Below are 24491 nucleotides of genomic sequence, written 5' to 3'. Positions count from 1 at the left end.
GACCACAGTTATTCCTTCACAATCTATAAAACTAGCAAACAGCTCTCAGAAATAAACATGAACACTATCAGAACATTCTAACACTTTAAAAATTTTAAACAACTTTAAAACAAAACTAAATTTCTCTGTTTCCATTCTTTTCAGTTCATCATGATTCTGTGCCTCTCCTAAGAGCCAAGGGTGGGAGAAGGAAAAGCAGGGATTGCTTTTAAGTGATTACTGTACTTAGCCACCTTTGCTAGTACCTAACATTTTGTTAGAATATAAAACCTTTATACAGCATTTCTCAAACATAAGTAGAGATAAACTTGTCCCAGTTTAAATTTTGTGGAAGACTAATGAAATATATACTAAGTTGCTAGAAATTAATTTCTTCATAAGTAGGAAAAAAAAGCCAACGAAAAGTATACATTATTGAAATACTAAGTAATTGCTTTTTCTGCAACTGCAGTTTATAAAAGTTATCTTACCTCGACTGATATCCATGGCATATAATTCTCTTAGTCCAAGGTCATTAAGAGATTTTGTCACATCAAGAGGTTCTTGAGACTGATAGTTCTTCAGCAGCAGCGTGTGTGAAGGATCAAACTCACATTTACTACAGATAATTGGTATGAGTTCTTGAAGGGGTATATGTGGACTAACTCTTACTACCGTCTTCTGTGTCTTCTTGTAGTTTATCACTACCCTTACAGTTTGCTAAAGAGAAGAGAATTCCAATAAATACCAGCACAAATTCTGAAACAACTGGCAATTTTATAACAGCCTTAGAGTAATCACAGGAATTCCCTTATGGAATGGCCAGGTTCACAATGTTATGGTTTCAGTACCATTACAAGAGAAATCAAGAACTATTTTGCAATTTCCTTCTACTCAAGAAAAGGACACAAGTCTCCTCCTCTTTTAGCAACTGTCGTTTGCCTGTCCAGCAGAGTCCATGCCTGGACCGAGGTGCCTGCTAGCTTGCAGTAGGTGGCTGTGGAAGTCAGCCAGTGAGCCATGAGGGCGCGTGTGTGCACACATGTAGGACAAAGGTGAAAGGGCAGCAGAAGAACTTCCCTGGCCCTAAGTGCTTTACATAAATTAAAACCCAATATTCTTCTATACAGGAGACAAGGCAGGGGGAAAGACTTAGGCAACACACAAAAGGTTCTTTAGTACTTCCAAAAGCTTCTGTCTTCTTAAGGGCATATAATAAAAAACCCAGTAGCAACAAAAAAAAAAGTAAAATATGTATTAAAGGAAAATGAACATACAATTAGAAGGGCATATATATTACAGCATGACAGATGGTACGAGTCATTGATTTTCAGTTTGCGTAAGGCTGTATTCAGCCACACTTCATATGCAGTATTTGTCAAAAAGACACTAAGGCATGGGATTTCAAATAATATTGTAATGTCTCCTTTCAGCAGCAAAGATGTTTGCTGCAACAAACGTATATTTTACCTAAGAAGAGGTTACCGAGAACATAGAGCCAAGCATGTTGAGAGGATGAGAGGCAAGGGGAAAAGCTGAAACAAGAGGCTGAGCCACCAGTTTAACTTGTTAAACACAACAGTGATTCTAATTTCCTGATATGCTCTAATTTTAGTTCTCACCTCTGGTATAACCGGAGCAGGTTTCTTCTTATCCATTTGTTTTGGCTTTACAATCACCTTTTCCACTTCAAGCATTCCCACTGGTGTGTTAGGTTTGAATTTAATCTGCTTATTGTCTGCCGATACCAACTCTATAGTATGACTTGATGGATTTAAATGATACTGTGCACAGAGAAAGATCAGCAAGTCCATCACTGGCTTCCTATGAAAGATAAACGGAACTGTCACAACAGATGAGAATTAAGCACGCTGTAACAAAACGTGTTGCTAAACATTTAACCCAGGTTATCCTTTCCCTTCCAACGCTAAATAATTACTCCCAGGCACCAACTTTAAATATCCAATGTTAAAAAAAAAACCTGAAAAAATAAAAACCACAACAACAAAACAAACCAACCCATCTCCCCAACCCCTGCCAAAAAATGCCCTCAAACCCACGACTTAAAAGAAAATTAAACTAGCTTGCATGAAAGTACGCCAAGTGCTTCCGCAATGGGTGAAATTTTTGCTTGTGCGAAGTGATGCTTTTCCTGAGGTCGGCAGGGACCCTTCATGCAAACTGTAGCAGTGGTGATAAATGACCTGCTATGCATTAAGAATAGTTTCCTTACAAAGCTTGTAATTTTTGTATCCATTCTGAGGTTTACAAGTGACTTAGAGAAATTCTGAGCATGAGTGATTTGGAGAAAGCAAGAGAAAATAAGTTCGAGGAAGTCAACTTTTAAGCAAGTTTTGCATTAGGGATCCCAAAATGAAGGCCAAGTGTTTAATTAGACAGGAGAAAGAGACTAAATGACAACATAGTATTTGAATGCCATTTCTTGTGAAGCTCTGTGTAATGCAACAGATGCCCTTTCCACAATGAAGTACGGCAAACTGAATTTTTCATACGTAGTTGCTTTCTGTATGTCCTTTTTCTCTCAGTGCTCAAAGAAGAACATGTAGAGCAGTGTAACAACTGAATAAAGTTATAGTAATATCAGGTCACTAAAACTGTTCATTCCTCAATAATTTTTAGAGTTGGGTAATCATTTGTAAGGAGCATGTAATTTTGACACCTTATGCATTTCTCAGTTACAGTTACAAACAGAGAAATTATCACCTGCTCTGTCTTACAAGGATATTATGAAAATAAAAGTTCGTGAAGCAATCAAATGCTACATTGAAAAGAGCATTGAAGTGTCTAGGAGAAAATTAATATAGGGTTTGGCTAGTATGGCTTTATCAGAAATCTTAAATTCTAGATGTAATCTCATAACAGATGCAAGTAGCATAGCCAAATGTGAAAATAGATAGCACCTACAAAGAGCCGTTAAACTAAGCAGAAATATAGATTATATAAAGATGGTGAATACATTTATTAAATAGGAAGTTAAAACAGACTTTTCATATTATATGGTTCTGTAAAAAGGATTAAGAATGACTCAATGTTAGAAATTACTGTGAACACTGCTTTTTTTCCCCTTTAATTAACTCTAGAATATCATTCCTGTTTTCACTTGGTCTTAAAGAATAAGTGTTTCTTAAGCAAACTGTCTTCTGCTTTCTGGAAGTAGGGCTGGACTCTCTGGTGTATACTTCCAGAAAATGGAAACAGTTAGAAAGTTGATAGATAAAGTTACTGTAGACCTATTTTTTTAATTTTTTTTTTTTTTTCCTCAGAGGAACTTTTCTGCTGACTTCAGTGGCAGGAGAATACTTGCCTCTGGAGACCAAGGCAGGATGAACAATAAAAGCAAAAAGCATACAGAAATGATGCTCCATAGTGTGAAAAAGTATCTATTGGATGGTCTGAAGCAGCATAGAAGAATGCAATATACTCCCATGACTTCATCTAAATGATATATATCAGCCTGAGGAATATCATATAAATGCATTGAGCACTGAAGAAAAATAACTATTGCTCTTTTCACAGAGCTAAACCAGAGAGTTTATTTCAATTCTTCACTCGTATATATCACAACCTGCTCCAATTAGAAGGAAGAAGAAACTACTCTATTTCTTGTACTCCTGACCCATAACAGAACAAGTACATTACATTCATCTCACCCTAACAAAAGAAGAGCTGCAAATGCAAATCACATCATTTCACTGTGGGCAGGGCAGGGAAGAGCAGGAGGGAGCCAGAGGAGACAGCAGACACTACTTTGGTAGTGACCTCTCTGGATTACCCATTACTATTTCTCTGGTGCATTTCATACACCATCTAGCTTTAAAAGCTGCCCTTCCTCTGGCCTTCAGTTATCGGAGAATGGGGAGAACACTGAAGATGACCAGGATGAGCATTCACAAGCAAACATCCCAGAAAGCCATCCTGTGGAAATGCACCATGGTGACAGAGGAGAGCCCTCATTTTAACCAGAGTCACAACAAATGACAGAATGGTGAGATACATAGCTGCTCACAAACAACAGATGTGTACATGCAAATTAGTACACGAAAACAGAGATTTTGTGTAAATTTGCTTTCCACTGCTACTTCCAGAAATGACCTGCTTGACTGGAAGATGGAAGTGCCCCCCTCCACCGGAGGCCAAGACACTTCAACCAACTGCTGTAGACAGGTATTCCTACAGTGATGCAAAAAGCAATCTTTTTTTTCTGCAATCACATCCTCCAAAATTTGTAACACTATTTTTTCCCAAAGACTTCAAAGGTTGCAGTTAGAGGAGTACATATATCACGGTAAATTTAACAGCTTCCATAAATAATATTTAGTAGCACCCCAAGAAGTGGCCATCAGCTGTCTCAGATTACATCACTGCTTGTCCTCCTTTACAAATCTTTAAGTGCAACTTCACCACATTAAGTAATTTTCTGGAAATCTGAGATCATAACATTTATTTATGTATTCCTGCACCCCTTCATCCCTCATTTGTTTTCCTCTAGTTATTCCCACATGACTAAATAACAATTAAAAGTGGCCAATAACATCCTCTTGTTACATCACATAAAAATGACCTTCACCTAGAATGTAACCAACCATATTATGTTTGTAACCAACAATGAAAGCCATCCCTTCAAGTACTGCATTAAGTGTTTATAAGAAAAAAATGCATCAGGTTTCTACTCTGCCCTCCAAAAACAAAGGCTAGGAACTTGCTACTTTGAGCAAAACCAAACAAACAAAAACCCTTGGGGTTCTTACATGCTCAGGCTTTAAAAACAAAATCTTTCTATCACAAGACTCACAGCAAGCACACTTGAAACCAAACTCTGTCAGTAACTACCAGAAGTATTCCTAGGAAAGGATGAAAGGAAAAAGACGAAAGGAAGGGGGGAAAAAAGGCAAAACTAAGGAAAAAAAAAAAGGTGAAAGAAAAAAAACCCCAAACATACACAAGATTTGGCTTTCTGTAGATCTCTTAATTACTTAGGACTATGGCTTCATGGCCTTCCTTGCAGAAATATTTACTAAAGCTATTCTCCAAAGAGCAAAAGACATTTGTTTTCACAGAGAATAACAAGAAAAAAAACCAACATCCCCAAAACTTGTTACTAACAAATGTAAGTATAATAGGTTTTAAAAAGTAGGGCAACACCACAAAGCTTGTTATTCACTAGCTAGCTATACTGAGTAAACCCATGGTTTAAAAACACCTTAATGACTGAAAATACTCAAGAACGGATCAAATGAAAACTCACAAAGGACTCAAAGAAAAAAAAAATCAGCAAAGCTAAAGGTCTCTCTGAAAGGAGTCTGAAACTGCAAAACTATTTGTTTGACACACCATTTCCAAATAAAATGCAGGTCACTATCATATTGGCCTTTGAAATCTCTAAGTTTAGTTTCTTGTATGCATTAGTAAATTATCATTCAATTTCAAGAAAACTCTCTCAAACTCCACATTTCTGCTTTGGATGAAAACAAAAAAAAAACAAACTTAAACTGATCAGGAAATGCACAGAACAGCTCTTCAAGTTATTTTTTTTTCCCTTCTTTGACTGCAGAAAGTTCATTTACATTACCTGCTTTAAATAAATAAATAAACCAGGCTGCGTGCTTTCAGTAGCAAAGACACTGGAAATACACTAACTAACCAACACAAGTACAACATAGAAACAGTTTCTTTATTTCAGCTTAATAAAGCAACAAATGAGCATCCTAATTGCTCTGATCCATACAAAGCCTTGCATCGGAGCCTTCTTCGCAGACCTGATATGATAATCAATATGACATTTTAAGTCCCAGGATTTATGATTTCAACACACCAGTCAATGCCCAGGCCTTTCTGAACTAAAGGCAACTTGAGAGTTATACTCACAATCTATGCTACCAATTAGCAGACTGAACTATGTATCTCAAATTAAAACCAGCTTAGGAAAAAATATATTCGATTAAAAACAAAAAGTATTCCAAAGTGACAGCTAGAAACTATTTCTTTGAAGCACTATTGATTTTGTCTGAAGTGATGACACCATTTTTTAGGACCGCTAGTAGTCTACAGATAGCAGTGCTGAGCAAGAGCTGAACATGACTTTGTACCCAAATAGGATGCAGTAGCTCATCTTTAGGTCTAACAAGGGAAACCTGTGTGGGAACATTCAATGACTCGTACAAACCAGTATTTGTCTAGAGATTTGCAGTGACTAGAAAGAACAATAAGTACAGGTACGGATCCTGACAGAATTTCTGAATCTCAAAAACAGTCTTCCCAAAAGGCAGGCAAATATATGAAGTATGTGTTTACACATCTGTCCAAAAATATCCAGGTTTACACAACTCCTCTATTTTACTGATTAAAACCTAGGTGAAGTCTAAAGTGAACTAGAGCAAGAAATGAAAACTAAACAAAAACGTAACTTTGTGTAACTTACCTCCCATTCACTGTAGTATACTTGATCACATCTCCTGGCAGGACCACTGATAGTTCAATGTCCTTATCAATTACTTTCTCCTTCTGTTCCATGATAAGGTTGGCTGATTCTGTGTCATTAAATGGAGTAACAGCAAAGAGGTTTGTTTCAGATGGAGGAGGTGACGCTTTAGACTTCCTTCTGAAATAAATGGGTAAAAATTAAAAGTCAAATACGTATTTATACATATGTTTCCATACTGGCAAACTAACATGTGTCAGAACAGGAATGAACCACACTTAGTTCTTTTCACTCAGGCTGTGTAAGTGATACATGCAAGGAAGAGATGAAAGAATACTTTCAACGTACAACCGATGGTGATTTAAGACAAAAAAAACCCAAAAAGATGAAAATCATATTATAAAAAAAAAAAAGCCCAATAAACATCAAACATCAAGCCCAAACCATAAACAGTTGTCTTAATATACATTAAAAAAAAGTAAATACATTAGTTTTTTTCTCCCTTGGGTTATGCAAACAACCCTATTTGTGCATTCTCCAAAAAGATTTACTGGATTAGTATAAACAGAAATACTGAACTACACAGCATGAAGCCAAACTGTATTGACAGGATGTTTAACACATAGGACAGATAGACAAGGGAAGAATCACTTAGAATCACTTTCCCTCTCAATTTTTTTCTTTTGATTATTAAAATCATTCAAACAAATCCAACCAGGTCTAATCTATTTACTTCTAATCAGTAATAAAACAGCAGTATAAGCAATACTACTGTGTTGCAATATTTCTTGACACATCAGCCACAATATCCTTTCATATCACAGAATCACAGAATAACCAGGTTGGAAGAGACCCACCGGATCACCGAGTCCAACCGTTCCTACCAAACACTAAACCATATCCCTCAGCACCTCGTCCACCCGTGCCTTAAACACCTCCAGGGAAGGTGACTCAACCACCTCCCTGGGCAGCCTGTTCCAGTGCCCAATGACCCTTTCTGTAAAGAATTTTTTCCTAACGTCTAGCCTAAACCTCCCCTGTCGGAGCTTGAGGCCATTCCCTCTTGTCCTGTCCCCTGTCACTTGGGAGAAGAGGCCAGCACCCTCCTCTCTACAACGTCCTTTCAGGTAGTTGTAGAGAGCAATGAGGTCACCCCTCAGCCTCCTCTTCTCCAGGCTAAACAACCCCAGCTCTCTCAGCCGCTCCTCATAAGGCCTGTTCTCCAGCCCTTTCACCAGCTTTGTTGCTCTTCTCTGTACTCTCTCCAGAGCCTCAACATCCTTCTTGTGGTGAGGGGCCCAGAACTGAACACAGTATTTTCCCCTCACCTACACTGATTTCCTGTTTTAATTTTCTTGCTATCCTTTCCCACCTTAATGACAAGCCAATATGCTCTTGAATGCAAAGAGTGATCACCAAATAAGCCTCACTTATTTCACTTTTAAAAAACAAAGCAGTATAAAAAGAAAACTCTCTACATATCTTCATACATTTGTTAGAGTAAATTCTGACGGCAAGACTCTCACATCCTACAAAACATAGTCAAGTACCCCCTCTTACTCCAATAACTTTCCCCAATTCCCCAATATTGTTACAAGAGAAAGATACTTAAGAATTTCACCATTAGAAACAAAATCAAAAGACCCTGTGGAGACACATGACTTGAGAACTTTTTAATTTCTTATAAACAGTCTTTCAAAGAGCTTGAATGGAACCACATTCACAGAAAGTTAAAATACATTTCAAACATAATGCACACAAAGGTTCCAAAAATATGCTCGCAATTTAGATTCTGGAGCTGTACCAAAGTTTATTTACTTTAAATGTAACCAAAGAAATTAACTTCTGTAATTGTCCTACAGAATTAAAACAAAAGAACTAGGATACAATAACTAGACACACTTTGGGAAAACAAAGTTTAAAGTCACTCACAATGAGGAGCAAACAAGGTCCAGAGCAGCATTGCAAAATACAACTGTGTAATGAGACTTCACATGACCAATCTGTTGCTGAAAGTGCTTAGAGTTTTGAACTTCAGAACTGCGTACTGAAAAATTAACTATTCACAGCCTCTCAGAGCTAGTCAGAGTACTCACAGACCTCCAGACGTGCTGAATAAGGATTCATCATCAAAATATTTACCTCCTTTCTGTTAATGTTTTAAGTTACTTTTGGTGAAACATACTCAGGGTAGAATCCAAGACGTGTGGCATTAGCTGCAAATTTAACTTTGGTCGCCACAGCAACTTACCTGGGTTGTTTCTAGGTTACACGAACATTGCAGAATGTATGAATCAAATTTCTTTTTACTCCTCCTCTATTCCCCCATCCCCAATTAGTTTTAGCTTTCATATAACTGCCAAAAAGAAATTATTAGCCAACACTAACCACCAATGCAACTACTAAAAAAACCCCAAAACCTAAAAACTCACTCTAAGACATCTTACTTCTACAAAAATAAAAATCCAAATCAATGCAGTACTGCTTTTCCCCTTCTATACTCATTCTTACATATTTAAGTGACTTCAAATGACCATTAAATTATATTTATTGCAACTGAACTCAGAATTCAACCCTCCATGATGACACACCATAGAAGGTTCTGCTTGCAAATGCTACTGGACTCAATTTAAGCAGATGAATACAGTTTCATTACTGGAACTCTACTATCACTAGAGCTTGCTTAATCACACACAGCAATACATGTACAGTTCACATCAGCAAAATGCAGCTTTATCCAAGGTCTAACCTGTAAAGAGCTAGAACTGATAAAATACTCTTGCCAAAACTTGTGTGCGATACCTATGCAGATGAAATTTCATGAGCTTATATTGAACATAGACAGACAACAGGTAGTTGAATGAGGTCAGCTGAATCTACACACACATCACTGCAGAGTGATGTACCCTACCCATCTCTAGCACATCTTTATGTCCTTTACAGTTAGTTATACTTAGGTTTCTTGCCTCACACGAAGGAGGAAAAATCTCCAAGAATACTTTATCAAAAGTTACGCTGAGGTTTTGCCAACCTCTTATTAAACCACAGGGATCTCGGTACTTCCATTTTCTGTTTCCAGAAGCCATGCTTCTTTTTTCTTTATTTTTCACCAATTCTCTCATCTCTCATTCTTAGCCCAAAGTATTTACATTTCGTCTTACAGATTTTTCTTTTCTTGAGTTTGTGTCTCTCTCTTGTTACAGGAGAGGCTGCCTGGCAGGTGAGGGAAACCCTGCACTCTCAGTGCCTCACAGCACGGGGAAAAATTTGTTGCCATGATGGCATCCATAGGTGCAAATCAAGAACAGCAAGTGACCAGATGGTGGAAATATATTTGCAGGGGTAGCTTCAGCCCACAAACCCTCCCCTCCTCTTTTGCACTATGGGGCCACCAAGAAGCTGACACAGCTGATTTCTCTCAAGGAATCCTCCACATGCCATTTTATTCAAATGCCAAAAAGTAAAACAAGCACTATCCAAGTAACTCCAAGTCTATGCTGTCATTTCAAACACTTATTCATTGTAGACAGCAATCAAAGAAAACCCCAATTCCCTCATGCCTCTTTCATCTCAGGAACTCAGTAAACAGGGAAAGAGGCTGATTTTTAATGAATTTTCTAGAAAGAGTGAGTGGTTAGGGTAGTTTCTTCTCTTGAAAAGAAGAAATCCCTTCATTTTTATAAAAATAAACCACAACTATAACCAAGAGCATAAATTCCCAATCACATAAAACCAACACTTCAGAGGTCAGAAAAAGAAGTGTTCAGTAAACTATCTTAGTCAGAGCATCTTTCATTTCAGATAGCTTCCAGGTGTGCTAGGAGCTAAGAAGACCCAGTCTAATTTTCAAAGTAAATATTAGAAGGAGTTATAACAACCAAAAACATAATCTTTATTTTCATGGCTACTATAGGACTAGAGCAAAGCTGTGGGAAGAATCTATGTACAGCTTATTTAGCTACAACATAAAGGGAGCTAAAAGAAAATTTTTAATCAAATAACATCACAACTGATAAGAACTTCTCTTAAAAATGTGTGCTGCAGTATCCTACACAACCAGGGTCCCCACCCCTTCCTCGTCTCCACAGGTTCCAGTCCCATCAACTGGCCAACCTTCCCTACAATACACATTAAAACTGCCGATCTCAATTCATTAGAAGGCAACTGCTTCCCACTGTTTATCACCAGACATACAATTCAAGATAACTATTACACTGTAATAGCTTGAATGTCATCATGTCATCCTCTGTTTAATCAATTGCCTAAGACAAAGGAGGAAAAGGGAAAAAAAACCCAACATACTAATCTTTCTTCTCCATTTCTTCCTAGTCCCCGTAAAGGCAGCCAGAGGGATACTCACAACGCACTCACAGGGTCCAACAAACACAAGCTGATGCAGTTTTACCAGTGCATCTAGAGCCACTTGCTTATGTCGAGTCTTTCAGCTAGCCCTCATCTTGTGAGATTACATTGTTCCCAAAAGAATTGATTCATATCTCAGATATTTAAATTTCTTAAGTCCCATCTGCAATTCCTACCAGTTGTTGTGACAGAATACAGCTTCTGTAAAGACATCAAAGAATCCATTCAGCCAAACGCAGTTAGAAGACTTCATCATTTTGTTAAGAAAAACAATACATCTTTTAAAATTAAATACAAGGCCATAAAGTCAATATTTTATGCGGTTCAGATCCCACTTCCACAAGATAAAGTGTCACTGCTGTATCTCAACATGTTTCCTGCTCACAAAATACCCCAGCGTCAGTGATCTGAATGCGTGGAAGCCCTTTTGAAAATAAAGATCTGGCAGAGTAAATAAATAAAACATCTATTTATTTGATTTTCAAAAAAAAATTCTATTAGAAAGTTGCAAGCTGTTTATTTTTAACTGTCAGTAACTAAAGAAAGGCAATTTAAAATAATGAGAAACACTTGAACTGAGCGCGACCTGGATATTCCAGTTATCACCAGCCCTTCCTTTCAGTAAGGATCACTTTCCCCCCCAAAAAAATGAAGAAAAATAAAAGAGGAAATTTATCTGCTAGGTTTGTGCACAACTAAAGGCAACAGCATAGAAAAAAATCCATGTCTTCATATCTTGGTACGAAGGAACATTTATGTTTACACCACTTAACTTCCCATTTTAAACACAATTACCTGAGACACTATACAAAGACAGCTTGATAGCCCTCTTACTAAAATTATTTCGGATCTAACCTCCAACGTCAGAACCAACTCTCAAGTTTCCTATAGCAATCATCTAGGACAGGAAAGGTCATAAGGGACCTCATCCACAATTCAGACATCTCTCAGGTACTGAAAGAGTTCATTAAACATAGTAGAATAAAAACCTTCTACTGCACAACAGTTAGACTTAAGTTTGTTAATTTGACTTATGGCACTATAAAGACCACTGGTTTATACAAAGAGCAACCACTCTTTTTTTATATTCAACTTCACAAAATTATATATGCAGATGTAAAAGCAGCACTTCAGTTTATTTTCAAAGTTAGAAAAGGATCTTGCTCTACTAAGATCACATCATGAGAGGAAAAAGGTCACTGCAATGAAACTTTTCCTACAGCTTTTCCTGCCTTTGACCTGTCAACCCGAACAACTATTATAAAATTTTCTCACTTATTACAATAATCTGCTCCACTGCTATGCCACAGAAGCGGACAGCCAAAATTTTGCACATCATCTGCTCATCCAAGGAACAGCTGAACAACAGTCCAGGCCTACGGTAAGAACATTAATTTATTTTGGTTACAATGATACATCCATTTTGGCCAACAAGCATACAAAATATTTAGGCCCCTAATTTTACCTATAAGTATTCCCAGCACAATGCCATCTTTAATAGTCACATAAATTTGTCTTCTACACTAAGCAAATATCATCAAAGTACCAATTTTCCTCCTATTTATTCCGTTCCCTGTTTGGGGATTATGGTTTCACAACACCTGCAGTGCACATCTTCAAGACCAAACATTAATTGCTACAAAAATGCTTGGAGACAACCGCAGCATTACTATCCGATTCTGCTCATCACAGTCCAAATGGCTGAAGTTATCAATGCATGACCAAAATGAGCCATTTCTAAAGTGGAAACACTACTTTCCACCCTCTAACTGAATGTGTGAGCTTCCTACTTAGGTCTGTGGCTGATATTTTATAAGAATAGAGACCTACATGGGACTGTAAACAAAAATTCATCTAAGAACCATTCTCACTTAATTCCTTTTTCACCATGTCTGGCATTATCACACTAAGATTAACCTGAAAACATCTAATATTTATCTTAAGACTTCCACAGAGTCCCTAACTTGCCATTACCTCTACCTTTATCTAAAGTTTTTAAGGTATAGGAGGCCTATTGATTTTTGATACCAGCTCAATAAATGATAATTTAGGTAGTATTTATTTCCCTAGAGTTACTGAAAATTACTAGGTTTAAAATATTACAACCAATTGAATACATGACAAGGTAATGTTTAAAAATCCTGCTCAAAGAACAGTTTGGTTTTGCAAAGCATCTCTCTTTTTGGTGTAATTTAAAGTAATTTTTAACTGGAGTTTGGCTATGTTACATTTTATTCATCTCGACTAAGTTACCAGCCACCTGGGTTTCTACAAATAATTGTGAGATGCCAGAAGTGCTGCAAAAAAAAAGTTACTTTTAAGTTAGTTTTAACATACTATAGTATTCTAATAATTATGCTTAACATTAAACAGCCCGAGTATTTGCTGTACCAGCCTCATGGCATCTATATAATGCAACTATCGGCCTTGATACTGGGCTTTCATCTGTAGACCAATATCACTGTTTGATACACAGTCTTATCTCTTTACTTCTACTATAAAAGCACCAGCAGGACATTAAGATCAAGGTATGGATCAATCAGAGTCAAGGGCTGTCCGTTCTTGGGTTATCCCTTCAAACCAGGCTTATGTAGGGCAAAATAAAGGAAAAACATTTACTGTACCTGCTCCACAGAGAAATACAAGCTTTCAGGTTCTAAGCCTATCAATTTAGTTATTTGGCGAAGATTCTGAGGTTACATGGTTTGGATATTGTGTCTAGCAGGTGGCTCAATAGGTACCAAAAAAACTCAGAAATTCAGAAACACCTTTTAAGTTCAGTTTCCAGGTAGAGGAACAAACAAGAACAATTTGTAAATCTTTTGTGATAAGGGGGTATTTCAGTGCACTTCTCTATACAGATTCCCAAGGCTGAAAGGAGACCAATATTACAAGTAATACTGGTATTTTAAAAATATTACAAGAGAGTAAGATTGTACTAGAAATGAGGCACTGGGTAAATAGCTCTCCCAACATAAAAATGTGTGTGCAACTGATACACCGACTGACATGCCAATAGTAATGCTAAGGGTGGTAAGATTATTAATAAACTGATCTTTGAAGATTATCTCTATAGGTTTACTCAGTGAGGTTCCAGCAAACAATAAATCACCTGCAGATGTTCTCTTATTTATGCCTATATTCAGGTCAATACTACAACAAAAACATGTAAAATACCTACATTTCTACTTTCTTTTCATAAATAAATTGGATCAAGAAAATAAGACATCCCTGGAATCAAGACATGTTTTCAAAGCTCTTACAAGAGAAAGTCTTTCCTGGACAATGGGATATGTGGAATCCCCCCCTAAGTAGCCTCATAGCTCTAAAGAAAAGAGTTTTATTTAAAAAGTCTTATCCTAGAGTGAAAAAAATCACAGACTGGGATGGTAACCATGACAGTAAGGTGAAAGCTTAATGGAATTGTCAGATGCCTGGTTCACACTAAAAGCGAGAAAGCAGCAAATGAACCCTCCAGTTCCCTCCAGACCATTTGGAACAAACACAGACTTGACTGTCTGTCCCCATGGCAGTGGCAGTCTTGAAAACAGAAGACACTGTATTCCAGCCATAATTCATGGAATGTTTTCCCTTATTAGAAGGAAAAGGGGGAGATTCAGAGGCAATATAAACACAAATCTCTATAGTGCAGGCAAGTTTTTAATTGTGCCACACTAGCATGAAAGGTCCACTGACTTCAGCATAAACTTCTGTAATATAATTAAGTCAAGCACAAATTTAAAAGTTTTCTGAAAAAACTGACTCATTAATTGCCCTTAAAAACCAAATCATAACTATTATTACAATGATCTTTTCAAGCTCACTTAAAACTTAAGAAAGACTAGCCAGCTCCTGAGCACAAATAGCCACTGACTCAGTGTTGCCTTACACCACTCAACCAAACAGTTATGTCCTCTTTAGGCATAAGAATTGTATCACTGCTAGGAAGACATCCAAGAGCTCAAAATCCTAACAGGCAACAGAGGATAAAAAGTACTTCATGCTACAAATTAGCATGAAGCATATTATTAGTATTGAGGAATCACAGAAATGTGTTCCAATACAAAAAGTTCCTTCACAGCACATTCTGTTGTGCCAAAAGAAGTACTTTTTTTCTCTCACAAAATAAACAAAAACAAAGAGGTGTAGTGGAAAATCTGCTCCAACAATATTATTTCTAAGGAGGTCAAGATCTTAGCCTTCTGAAGTAAATAGAGCTAACACAAAATACAAATACCAACTTTGTGTGTCCATGTGCAACATACCCCTGCAGTAAGCAGATACTTATGTCTATTTGCAACCATTTCACAAACTATCAAATGCAAAAAATAACCCAGATTTACTACCAAAAGAAAGTACAAAAAAACCTTGAATGACATTTGAAACAATTAAAACTTCAAATGACTCATTTAGCCTTTTTTATATTTACAGTTATGATAACAGCCTGACAGAAAAGAAAGAGAGCAGGGAAGAGAAAGCAGTAAATCTGTAACAGTAACTGAGTAATATATAACTGGCTGAATAAACAGGAAAAGAAAACAAAGAACAGCTTGAGCTGAAAGGGGGAGCTTAACCTTTGATAAACTAATAAACCTAACAAATGCTTAAAACTCAAACAAACGTATATTACCCTCACTAGGAACAAACCCTCAAATCTTTTTCAAGAACTGCTATAAAAGGATGCTCATACAGATATTTTTCTCCCATACCAGTAAAAAAAGTTCAATTAAGGGCTCTCAAATAGAGCAAAGCCTGAATCTGCCCTTCTGGCCGTTATCTCCTAGTCATGAAAGCAGGTGTAGCACCACTATATTTTCAAAGCCTGCAGATGAAACACCTAGCTCTGCCCATGGCTTTTTCACCTGCTATTTTGAACATCAATAGAGGTAAGAATTGTCAATTTATCTGAGCTTTTCTGCTGCTGCTTTTCTCTCCTGTTCAAAACCAGGTTTTAGAAGTAACACTGAAGGCAGAGACTGGATGGATTTAGAAGCTAAGAAAGGTAAGGAAAAGAAAAGCAGAGCCACTCAGTATCACAGCAGCCAGGGAAGACTAATACAGACCCTCCCCTTTCTCCTTAGATAAACACATGCCTCAAATATAGGTTTATGGGCATATATGTTGGGGGTAATAGATAAAATAACACAGGACAGCAGCTAGGAAGCTCTGCAGTAACAACAGGGCAGAAAAACTTTACTCCCTCTTTATTTCAGCTGCTGTGAAAGGTTGGGTTCAACTGCAACAGTCCCATTTCCCTGCTGAAGATTCACATACAGGAACAATAATTGAGCCAAGCATAGCCATGAGACTTTGAAAAGCACTTTGAAAAGTCTGGGTTTTACGTAAGTGTTTGGAATAGAATAAGCCTTTTCTCTTGTAGAAAGCTCTTCAGCTATCAGAAGCTTTCGCATAGCAGTTATGTCCTATAGCTACCTACAGTTTGGTAACACTTCAGAATATTTTGTACACTTGTATAACCAAGAGATGGGAGGATTTAGTAAACTGGAGAACAGACATGATATTAAGCATTCGAAAAGAATGGGAAGCAGGGAAAGTTTCCTATCCTGAGCATGACGCTTAAATACACACACACACACACACACAGAGGTGCTATGTGACACATGAAGCATGGACAGATAGTTCACTCTACTCAGACAACCATTCAGCAAACAAGGCATCTTATTTCTCTACAGGAAAGAAAATGAAAAACATTAAATTCATGCTAAGCTAAAATGTAGTACTAAAATAAGCCCTTTTTTTTAACTAGATTGCAAGAGAAGCATCTTGGCAGTTAATATCCTGAAAGCCAGGATGTAATAAAGAGGTTTCTCCCAAAGTATGAACAACGTAGCTTTAGTTCCACAAACAGAAGCACTAAGCATCTCAAGCTAACACTCACAGTAAAACTAAGAACTGCTTTGACTACCTACCTGCCACCAGATTCCTCTGCTCATCTTCCACAGCTTCTTCCTCACTACTCCTCTCCCAGCATCCTCCTCAGAAAGCAAAGTGGGAAACCTGCCTCCAAAAACAGGGTTGCATTTCCTACCTCCTTAAATGTCAGTCCTGCTGTTGGAGCCCAATCCTAATCTCTTGTGTGCTGAGAGGGGAGATGGGTGGTTCTAAGCACAGCCAGAAGTCCTGCCCCAGCCTTCTTCATATCATGCACCCGACCAGCAGTTTTCACAGCCACCTTTGCTGCCACTGACAGCAGAAGCTCCCTCCCCTTTGTCCTACTTTAACTTAAACTCCCTCATTGGCTGGCAATTCAAGGCCCTAGTTGAATGCCATTATTTCCTCCCCCAGACTCATCCCCACCTACATACAAGAGGTGTCATTAGCCCCCTTCTCTGCTTTCTTCTGGACACTCAAAATTCACTAGATACATTTCTTACTGGGTTTGTGCAGAAGATGATATTTCTTCAAAAGAAATCTGGCTCCCAGCATGATGGATGTAACACCAAAGCTGGTTTTGGATGATCCATTACGTCCATTAGAAAGCCTCTGCTCTTTCTGAGAAAAGGTATAGGATTTCAGCATTCAAGTGCTGAAAAACACCGTTTAGGAAAGGAGAGGCATACTTTTTTACTAACCTTCATAATGATTATTATCAGCAGCATCTTTGGGGAACGTAGAGAAACTTTCCTGTACAACTGTGCTGACAAATAATTTGCTATAACTACTATGCTTCACTCCTACTCACCCCCTCATCCTTTTCAACTTTCACTATCATAAGTTTACACCCAGTATTTTTCACCGCTGAGTTTTTAACATAACAATATATGATTCAGTGCTAGAATCATATGGACTTATACCTGAAGTTCAACTGAACAAGATCTCTTAAATTCTTTTTCTGTTGCTGTGAACAAAATGCATCTTGGCATTCTGCACTTATTTAGCCATTTAGTCTACGTAGGTATTACAAAATTGTTTTAATTATTTCCATGGTAAATTAAAGTGATATATAATATTCAAGGAATATACAGAATACACAGCAAGGATTCTACTATGCTGGACAGTAAAGGCCTTGATTTTCACAAGTTATTGCAAACAACAAGCGTTTTTCCTCCAAACAAAACTTTAGATCAAAATCAGATAAAAGACAAAGTCAGAAAAGCCATGCAGTGTGCCTGAAATAACAACACTCCATAACATCATTTGAACTTCTAGGCCCCACTCATCAACTTAAAATAAAACGTACTAGAGCTTCTATACCCAGAAATGTACCACTGAAATTCCAGCAGTGCATCCACATGGAGAAATGTACAGGTCTCTATACACCCTCATCTTTGAGCCAGAAACAGGATAAAAAAAGGTTTTATACCTTGGACTAGAAGACTGACAAACTTTCTCTAAAAACAGGATAAGAGACATGAATTATTCTTTCTTTTACTGGCCTACGTTTGAAATTTGGTAATTTATTTACTGCCTTACACCTTCCTTCAAAGAGCAAAGACTTAAATGCTGCTGCAGATATATAATAAATATTTTTCATCACAGCAGGTGTTAGGACAACTGCAAGCAAACAAGCAAGGAAATGCTGTGTAAATATCAACATTCACATCCTTAGTTTGCAAAATATCTATCACTTTACATCAACAAACAATTACATTTACACCAACCAGAACAGTTCTGTGGGACAAAGTTTTATAGCAAACAAAATTACTGTTAGTATGACTCTCCCCAAGAAGACACTACAAGTATTACTTTGAAGCCATTCTGCTGAATGTCTAAACAAGGAGAGGGAAGAATAGCTAAAATTGATCACACTGCTTTTCTGCTTACCTCCAATACAACACAAGTTTTTCTTCTCCATTAAAATCAAGTGGATTTCTTTCAGTAGCGTGTGTAGGTAGAAGAGACTCACTGTTCTCTTCCGCTACTGGTGACATCAGTAAGCCTACCTATTTATAATCCCACCGCCTGACCAAACAGCCTACAGAGTACATCTAGAGATTTGTTTAGCCATTAATCCTGACATATCTACTTCAGCCAATTCAAAAGAGAGTATTAAGTAGCTTTGTTATGTCTTCTGTGGCTCTACACCATAAAAATTCAATCCTGTTTTCCACATCCCTTTTATTTTTGCAAGACAATTTTAATGGGAAGTTTTAGAATTAGGACTCTTCCTTCCCTCCTTGCTTTTTACCCTTCCCTATTTCTCTAAGATACCTGACCAAACAGTTCAGGTGAGCAAATTTTAGTGATCAGTGGAATAATTAGGCAGCAGAGGCAAATATCCATCTACATCCAGTTAATCTGATCATTAGTACAACCTACAAAATTATTGAAGACTAAGATCTTGACAGATAGATTTCACAAACAGAAGTACAATATGTGTGCTGTCAGGAAAATAAAGAAACAACTTCGCAGTGTTTGAAGCAAGATAATTTACAGAAGCTTGATATCACTATCAATTAAAACCAGAAGCTGTTTAAGAGCAACTCTTCATTCAGTTGCCTCTTCCTAAAGTCACACCTAATGCATACAGCCATGTAAGGACTGCTTACAATTAAGTCTACCCAGGGAATGACAAACAATGCAGTCCACAAACTCTTTTGGGCAAGCACTATCATCAACAGCAACATCCTGCAGGTTCCTATCATTGGTAATCATTGCTTCTAGATATATATCAGGCCACATAGTGTTCTGAAGTGGCTTGTTATCCTCTAACTGAAGCGGAACGCATCTATGCATACGTGCCGAGCGATCATTACTAGCCTCTCTTACCTATGAATTCCTATCAACAGTATCCAATCCCTGTTATGTCAGACAACACAGAAATCTAAGCTAGTGTTACCTAACGTGTGTAAGGTTGAATGGAAGAGTCAGATCAAGCATTGGTTGCGTTCCAATCTGCAATCAGACTTCAAGAGTCAACAAAGCTGGGGACAGCAATAACACAGGCACAGCCAGACTCACATAAATAGACCACCATCAGTAAAAATTTCAGTGCAGACAGCGTTATCAGTGTTGTCTAAAATACCAACATGTTTCCTATACAGGACAAAACATTTGGGAATTTCACGTGTAGGCATTAATTACTATCCAAGTGTAAAGGCTGTAGCTAGAAATACTCAATTAATATTTACAGTAATAGTTAATTTTGTTAGTCGTACCGGTATCTTGCCATACTGAATTTTATGTACTGTTACTCAGCAATTTCCTTCTTATGGCTTTCACATGTTGAGCTGCAAATTTATCACTGTTTAAAAATAATGTGGTTTTCATTCAGAGAGTCACCAATGGCATTCAATACTATCAACTATGATAAACAAGTGCCTAACATTTCAGATAACCTGAAAGTGAAGAAACAAAAGGTTTTCCATTTCTACAAGTATGTGCCAGGCACTTTCCCCTGCATCCCACAGAGGTTACTTTGACTTTTTGCCCCATTGATAACATTCAGTGGAGGATATTAGTTTTCAGTTTTTTGTAAGTCACTACAACACTTGTGAAAGGTAAAATGTTGAGCATTTTAAAGGACTGAGTGGGAAGAGAGGATATTAGGGGAAAAAAGTCTAAGGGAATGGAATTGAAATGTTTTGTTAGGAAATCTTTAGAATCAGAATTTTTAAATGCTTCTAATTTTTCCATAAAGCATCTCATCTTGGCATCACTGCATTAGCAAACATTCCTTAAAAGAGAAATATCAACTGCCTAGTTACAGCAGCAAAAGGGAATGCATGAATGCATGTGAATGGATCATAAGCACAAAATTTATTTTATTTCTTGTGTGTATGCTTTAAAAGAAGTAACCAATATAATTTTGCTAAATACAATGACACTACAGTGCTAAATACAAAACACTACCTAAAGAGGTCCCTGTATAGGTTACATTTTCAGTACATATGTTTCTTGCCCTTTAAGCCACAGAATTGTCTCCAAGTTCAAAAGAATATGAGGACTTGCATATACTGGTGAGGGCAGTAAAAGAAAATCTTCCAAATATGAATTTTTACATCTTTAACACCTTCAGATTCACTTTTCTGTGATTACATAGAGCATCAAGTAATTCTGCACTGGGGAAAAACAAGCAAAAAACACCTCCAAAATCCCAACAGGCTGGTAGAAGTCAACGGATGTTTATCAATTATCTGCATATGGAAAGGCTAGTCAGAATTACTATCTGTTTTATAAAAATCCCCAATAGGGACATATCTGTTGAGCTGGAAGCTCTTTGAACCTATTGTCTCTATTATTATAAACAAAAGACTTCTCTTTAAAAAAAAAAACCAACAAAACTATCTGGTGTTTCATCTAATCCTGAAATAGTAACAATATTTTGTTTTTAAATAATATCCATGAGAAACTAAAGTCTGAAAGCAGCAAGAATAGCAGGAAACCTGGATTACTTGGCTAAGAATAGGCATTCTTCCAGATTAAATTCATGTTTTATTAAATCCTCTATTTCTTCAGTTGCTTTGTACCTACTGAGATGACATCTCAACTATGATGAATCAACACAGTCAAGTCTCTAGGGAAAGGCAAATAGTTTTGTTCTATCAAAAAGAACTGGAGAAGAGAGCACAGACAAGAAGCTTCCAAATGGCTTGGAAGCTGACCAAGAACTTGTTTTTCTTATACAAGTCACATATCAACAAGGGAAGATGATTATAAATTGTATAATCACTCAACATTAAGGGGGACTTAATTATTTTTCCATTATTTAACATTTTATTTAAGGATTTTTATGCAGCATCATTAGACAATTCTATTGTACGTTTCCTTTTCACCTACTTGGAACAGTTAGAATGCAGCAAATTGGTATGTGTACAAATGGTAAGCATAAGAACATCAGAGCTGAGAGACCAGGTCATTATGTCCCTTACATGAAAGCCATACTACACTTTGACCATCCCTGCAATTCTTGCAATTGTCTCTGAACCTTCTCCAGTTTTACTATATCCTTTTGGAGATGACACAGACCAAAACCGTGCACTGTATTGTCATCACAGATTTATGCCTTTGACACAGTCCCCCATAACATTCTTCTCTCTAAATCGGAAAGTTGTGGATTTGATGGGTGGACTGTTCAGTGGATAAGGAATTGGTTTGATGGTCACACTCAGGGAGTACTGGTCAACAGCTCCATGTCCAGATGGAGATCTGAAACAAGCGGTGTCCCTCAGGGGTCCGTACTGGCACCAGTGCTGTTTAATATTGATGATACAGACAGCGAGATCGAGTGCACCCTCAGCAAGATTGCAGATGACACTAAGCAGAGTGGTTCAGTTGCCACACTGGAAGGACAGGAGGTCATCCAGCAGGACCTGGACAAGCTGGAGAAGTGGGCCTGTATGAACCTCATGAGGTTCAACAAAGGCCAAGTGCAAGGTCCTACATCTGGGTCGGGGCAACCCAAAGTTTCAATACAGGATGGAGGATGATGTGATTGAGAGCAGCCCTATGGAGAAGGACCTCAGGGTACTGATTGATGAGAAGCTTGACGCGAGCTATCAACGTGTACTCACAGCCCAGAAGGACAACTGTATCCTGGGACACATCAAAAGAACTGTTGCCAGCAGGTCAAGTGAGGTGATCCTGCCCCTCTGCTCTGCTCCCGTGAGGCCCCAGTGGAGTCTTGTGTCCAGTTCTGGAACTGTCGACACAAGGATATGGAACTGTTGGAGCAAGTCCACAGGAGGTTATGAAGGTGATCCAAGAGCTGGAGCACCTCCCATATGAGGGCAGGCTGAGAGAGTTGGGGCTTTTCGGCCTGAAGTAGACCTCATCGTGGCCTTCCAACACCTGAAGGGGATGTACAGGAAAGCCGAGGAGGGATTTTTTACATATACTGATAGGATGAGGGGCAATGGCTATAAATTCTGGGGGGAAGATTTAATCCTCCACAAAAAGGGTGGTGAGGCACTGGAACAGGTTGCCCAGGGAAGGCATGGATACCTCATCCCTCAAAGGTGTTCAAGGCCAAGCTGGATGGGCCCTTAAGCAGCCGGATCTAGTGGGAAGTGTCCCTGCCCTTGGCAGAGGGTTTGGAATTAGATGATTTTTGAGGTCCCTTACAATCCAAACCATTCTATGAATCTGTGATGATTTATACAGTAGCATAACCATGTTTTCTCTGTTCTTCTCTATTCCTTTACTAATACACATAGCAAACTGTTTTGTACTAAATTTATGCAAAGATATTTTAATCTCATTACCCATTTTTTTTTAAATCCTTCTGCAATTCTTCAGAATCACGTCTCTCATTGCTATGAATAAGAATTTTTTATTGTCATTTTTTTAAATTATTAACTTGTTGAACTAAGAGTTTCAGCACAGATCCCTGTGGAAGGCAGCCTCCCTTCACCTTCATAGTAGGCCATTTTCCATACCTCTGTTCTTATTTATGAGCAAACTATTTAGCCACATGAAGTCTACCATTTTATGTCATGTTTGTTTAATTTTCCTAAAAGGCCCTAGGTTCAAGACTAGCAGAAGCCTTCTGAAAGGCCAGAAAGACTAGCTGGCTGGCTTTTCCTCATACAATCAGTCAACATAGCACATAGGGTCCTTTTATATTTTTACACCAGTCAGACATTTACATTGTAGATAGACTGCTATACCAAAGACTCCCTCATTTTATTCTAACTGCGCTTGTTGCATCACAGTCTGCAGAGAAAAATTTTGTTCTTTAGTTCAGCCACCAAAGATAAAGTTTGCCTTCAATGCTAAGACAGTACTTAAGACTCCTCACCAAAGCTTTGCTAGTTACTGTGCAAATTCTGGACAAAAAGAGAGACAGAGCATCTACTCAGAAAACTTTTGGTGGAAAAAAAGGACAAGTTCATATTTTGGGCTGCCTGTCCACAGTGTGACTTCCCTTAAACTGCTGCACAACCCTCCCACCCCTTTATCTCAACTCCAACCTTTTATCCTCATCTCCAACCTTTTATCCTAATCTCCATATTATAGATCACTCGCCCCTCTACTCAGCACAAATGGTAATATGCAAATTTTATCCCTTTTTATGACTTTATTGAGTCATATTTCAACTTAGCTGCTAAGGATCCACCTGTCTATCCCACTAGTGTTTTAGTATTTTCTTCTGTGACAATTCTCTTCAAAGACCAATTTTTTAAACTTTTTCCATAGGTCTATAACCGCCTTATTGCGTAAGGCTCTACCTGCATTACACCTACAAATATCTGACAAGAATCTATATTTCTTGATAACTGCGTGGTAATAGATTTCAAATCCTCTGTTTTTTTAAGGTCAAAGAGAACCAAGAGACTTGGGAAAGGCAGTACATATTAAGCTCTACAGAGGAATACAAGATTTAAGGTAAAAGGAACAGCAAAAATCGCAGCACCTGATGCAAGCAAAATGCTCATGCTCACTATTCAGAGAAAGAAAGAATATATGTTATCCAAACGTTTTTATTTACTTAAAACCAGAAGAACTGTAAATTACAAGACAATCCTCAGATTCTAAGTTTTGGTGATTCAAACACATCTAAAGAATGCCACCAAAACTGAGGGGTCATTAACTGCCAAAAATTACCATTTCAGAAAGTTAGCACCTCTTTCTCCCCGAATACTGAAGTTACAATACAGAAATAGTAAACTAAACAAAATATATCACTTAAGGGATAAATGACCCATTACGGTGGTGATGCTACTATGGCACTAGCGCTTGCCACAAATAAAACACAAGCAATAAGAGACAACTAGGATTGTAAATTGGGGACATTTTTCTAATATTTTTC

General features: G+C 37.7%; 1 protein-coding gene across 9 annotated transcripts in view; it reads right to left on the bottom strand.

Annotated features, from left to right (window-relative positions):
- Positions 1 to 20703, bottom strand: part of COBLL1 (cordon-bleu WH2 repeat protein like 1) — a 50420-nt gene extending 29717 nt beyond the window's left edge. For 2 of the 9 annotated variants that reach the window (XM_069861187.1, XM_069861189.1), the window contains exons 1-4: positions 9932 to 9983; positions 6419 to 6598; positions 1602 to 1803; positions 471 to 699 (exon numbers count right to left, since the gene is read on the bottom strand). In XM_069861187.1, coding sequence (XP_069717288.1) covers positions 471 to 699; positions 1602 to 1803; positions 6419 to 6598; positions 9932 to 9939 — 619 coding nt within the window. In that variant the 5' untranslated portion in view covers positions 9940 to 9983. Of the gene's footprint in view, positions 1 to 470; positions 700 to 1601; positions 1804 to 6418; positions 6599 to 8350; positions 8446 to 9931; positions 9984 to 16710; positions 16838 to 18565; positions 18645 to 20618 lie in introns of those variants that run through there. The other 7 variants (XM_069861195.1, XM_069861188.1, XM_069861194.1 and 4 more) reach the window with 7 other exon arrangements.
- Positions 20704 to 24491: the final 3788 nt, after the last annotated feature.

This window comes from Phaenicophaeus curvirostris, chromosome 7, assembly GCF_032191515.1.
Source record: "Phaenicophaeus curvirostris isolate KB17595 chromosome 7, BPBGC_Pcur_1.0, whole genome shotgun sequence".
NCBI lineage: Eukaryota > Metazoa > Chordata > Aves > Cuculiformes > Cuculidae > Phaenicophaeus > Phaenicophaeus curvirostris.
This window is presented reverse-complemented; position numbering and strand designations above follow the sequence as displayed.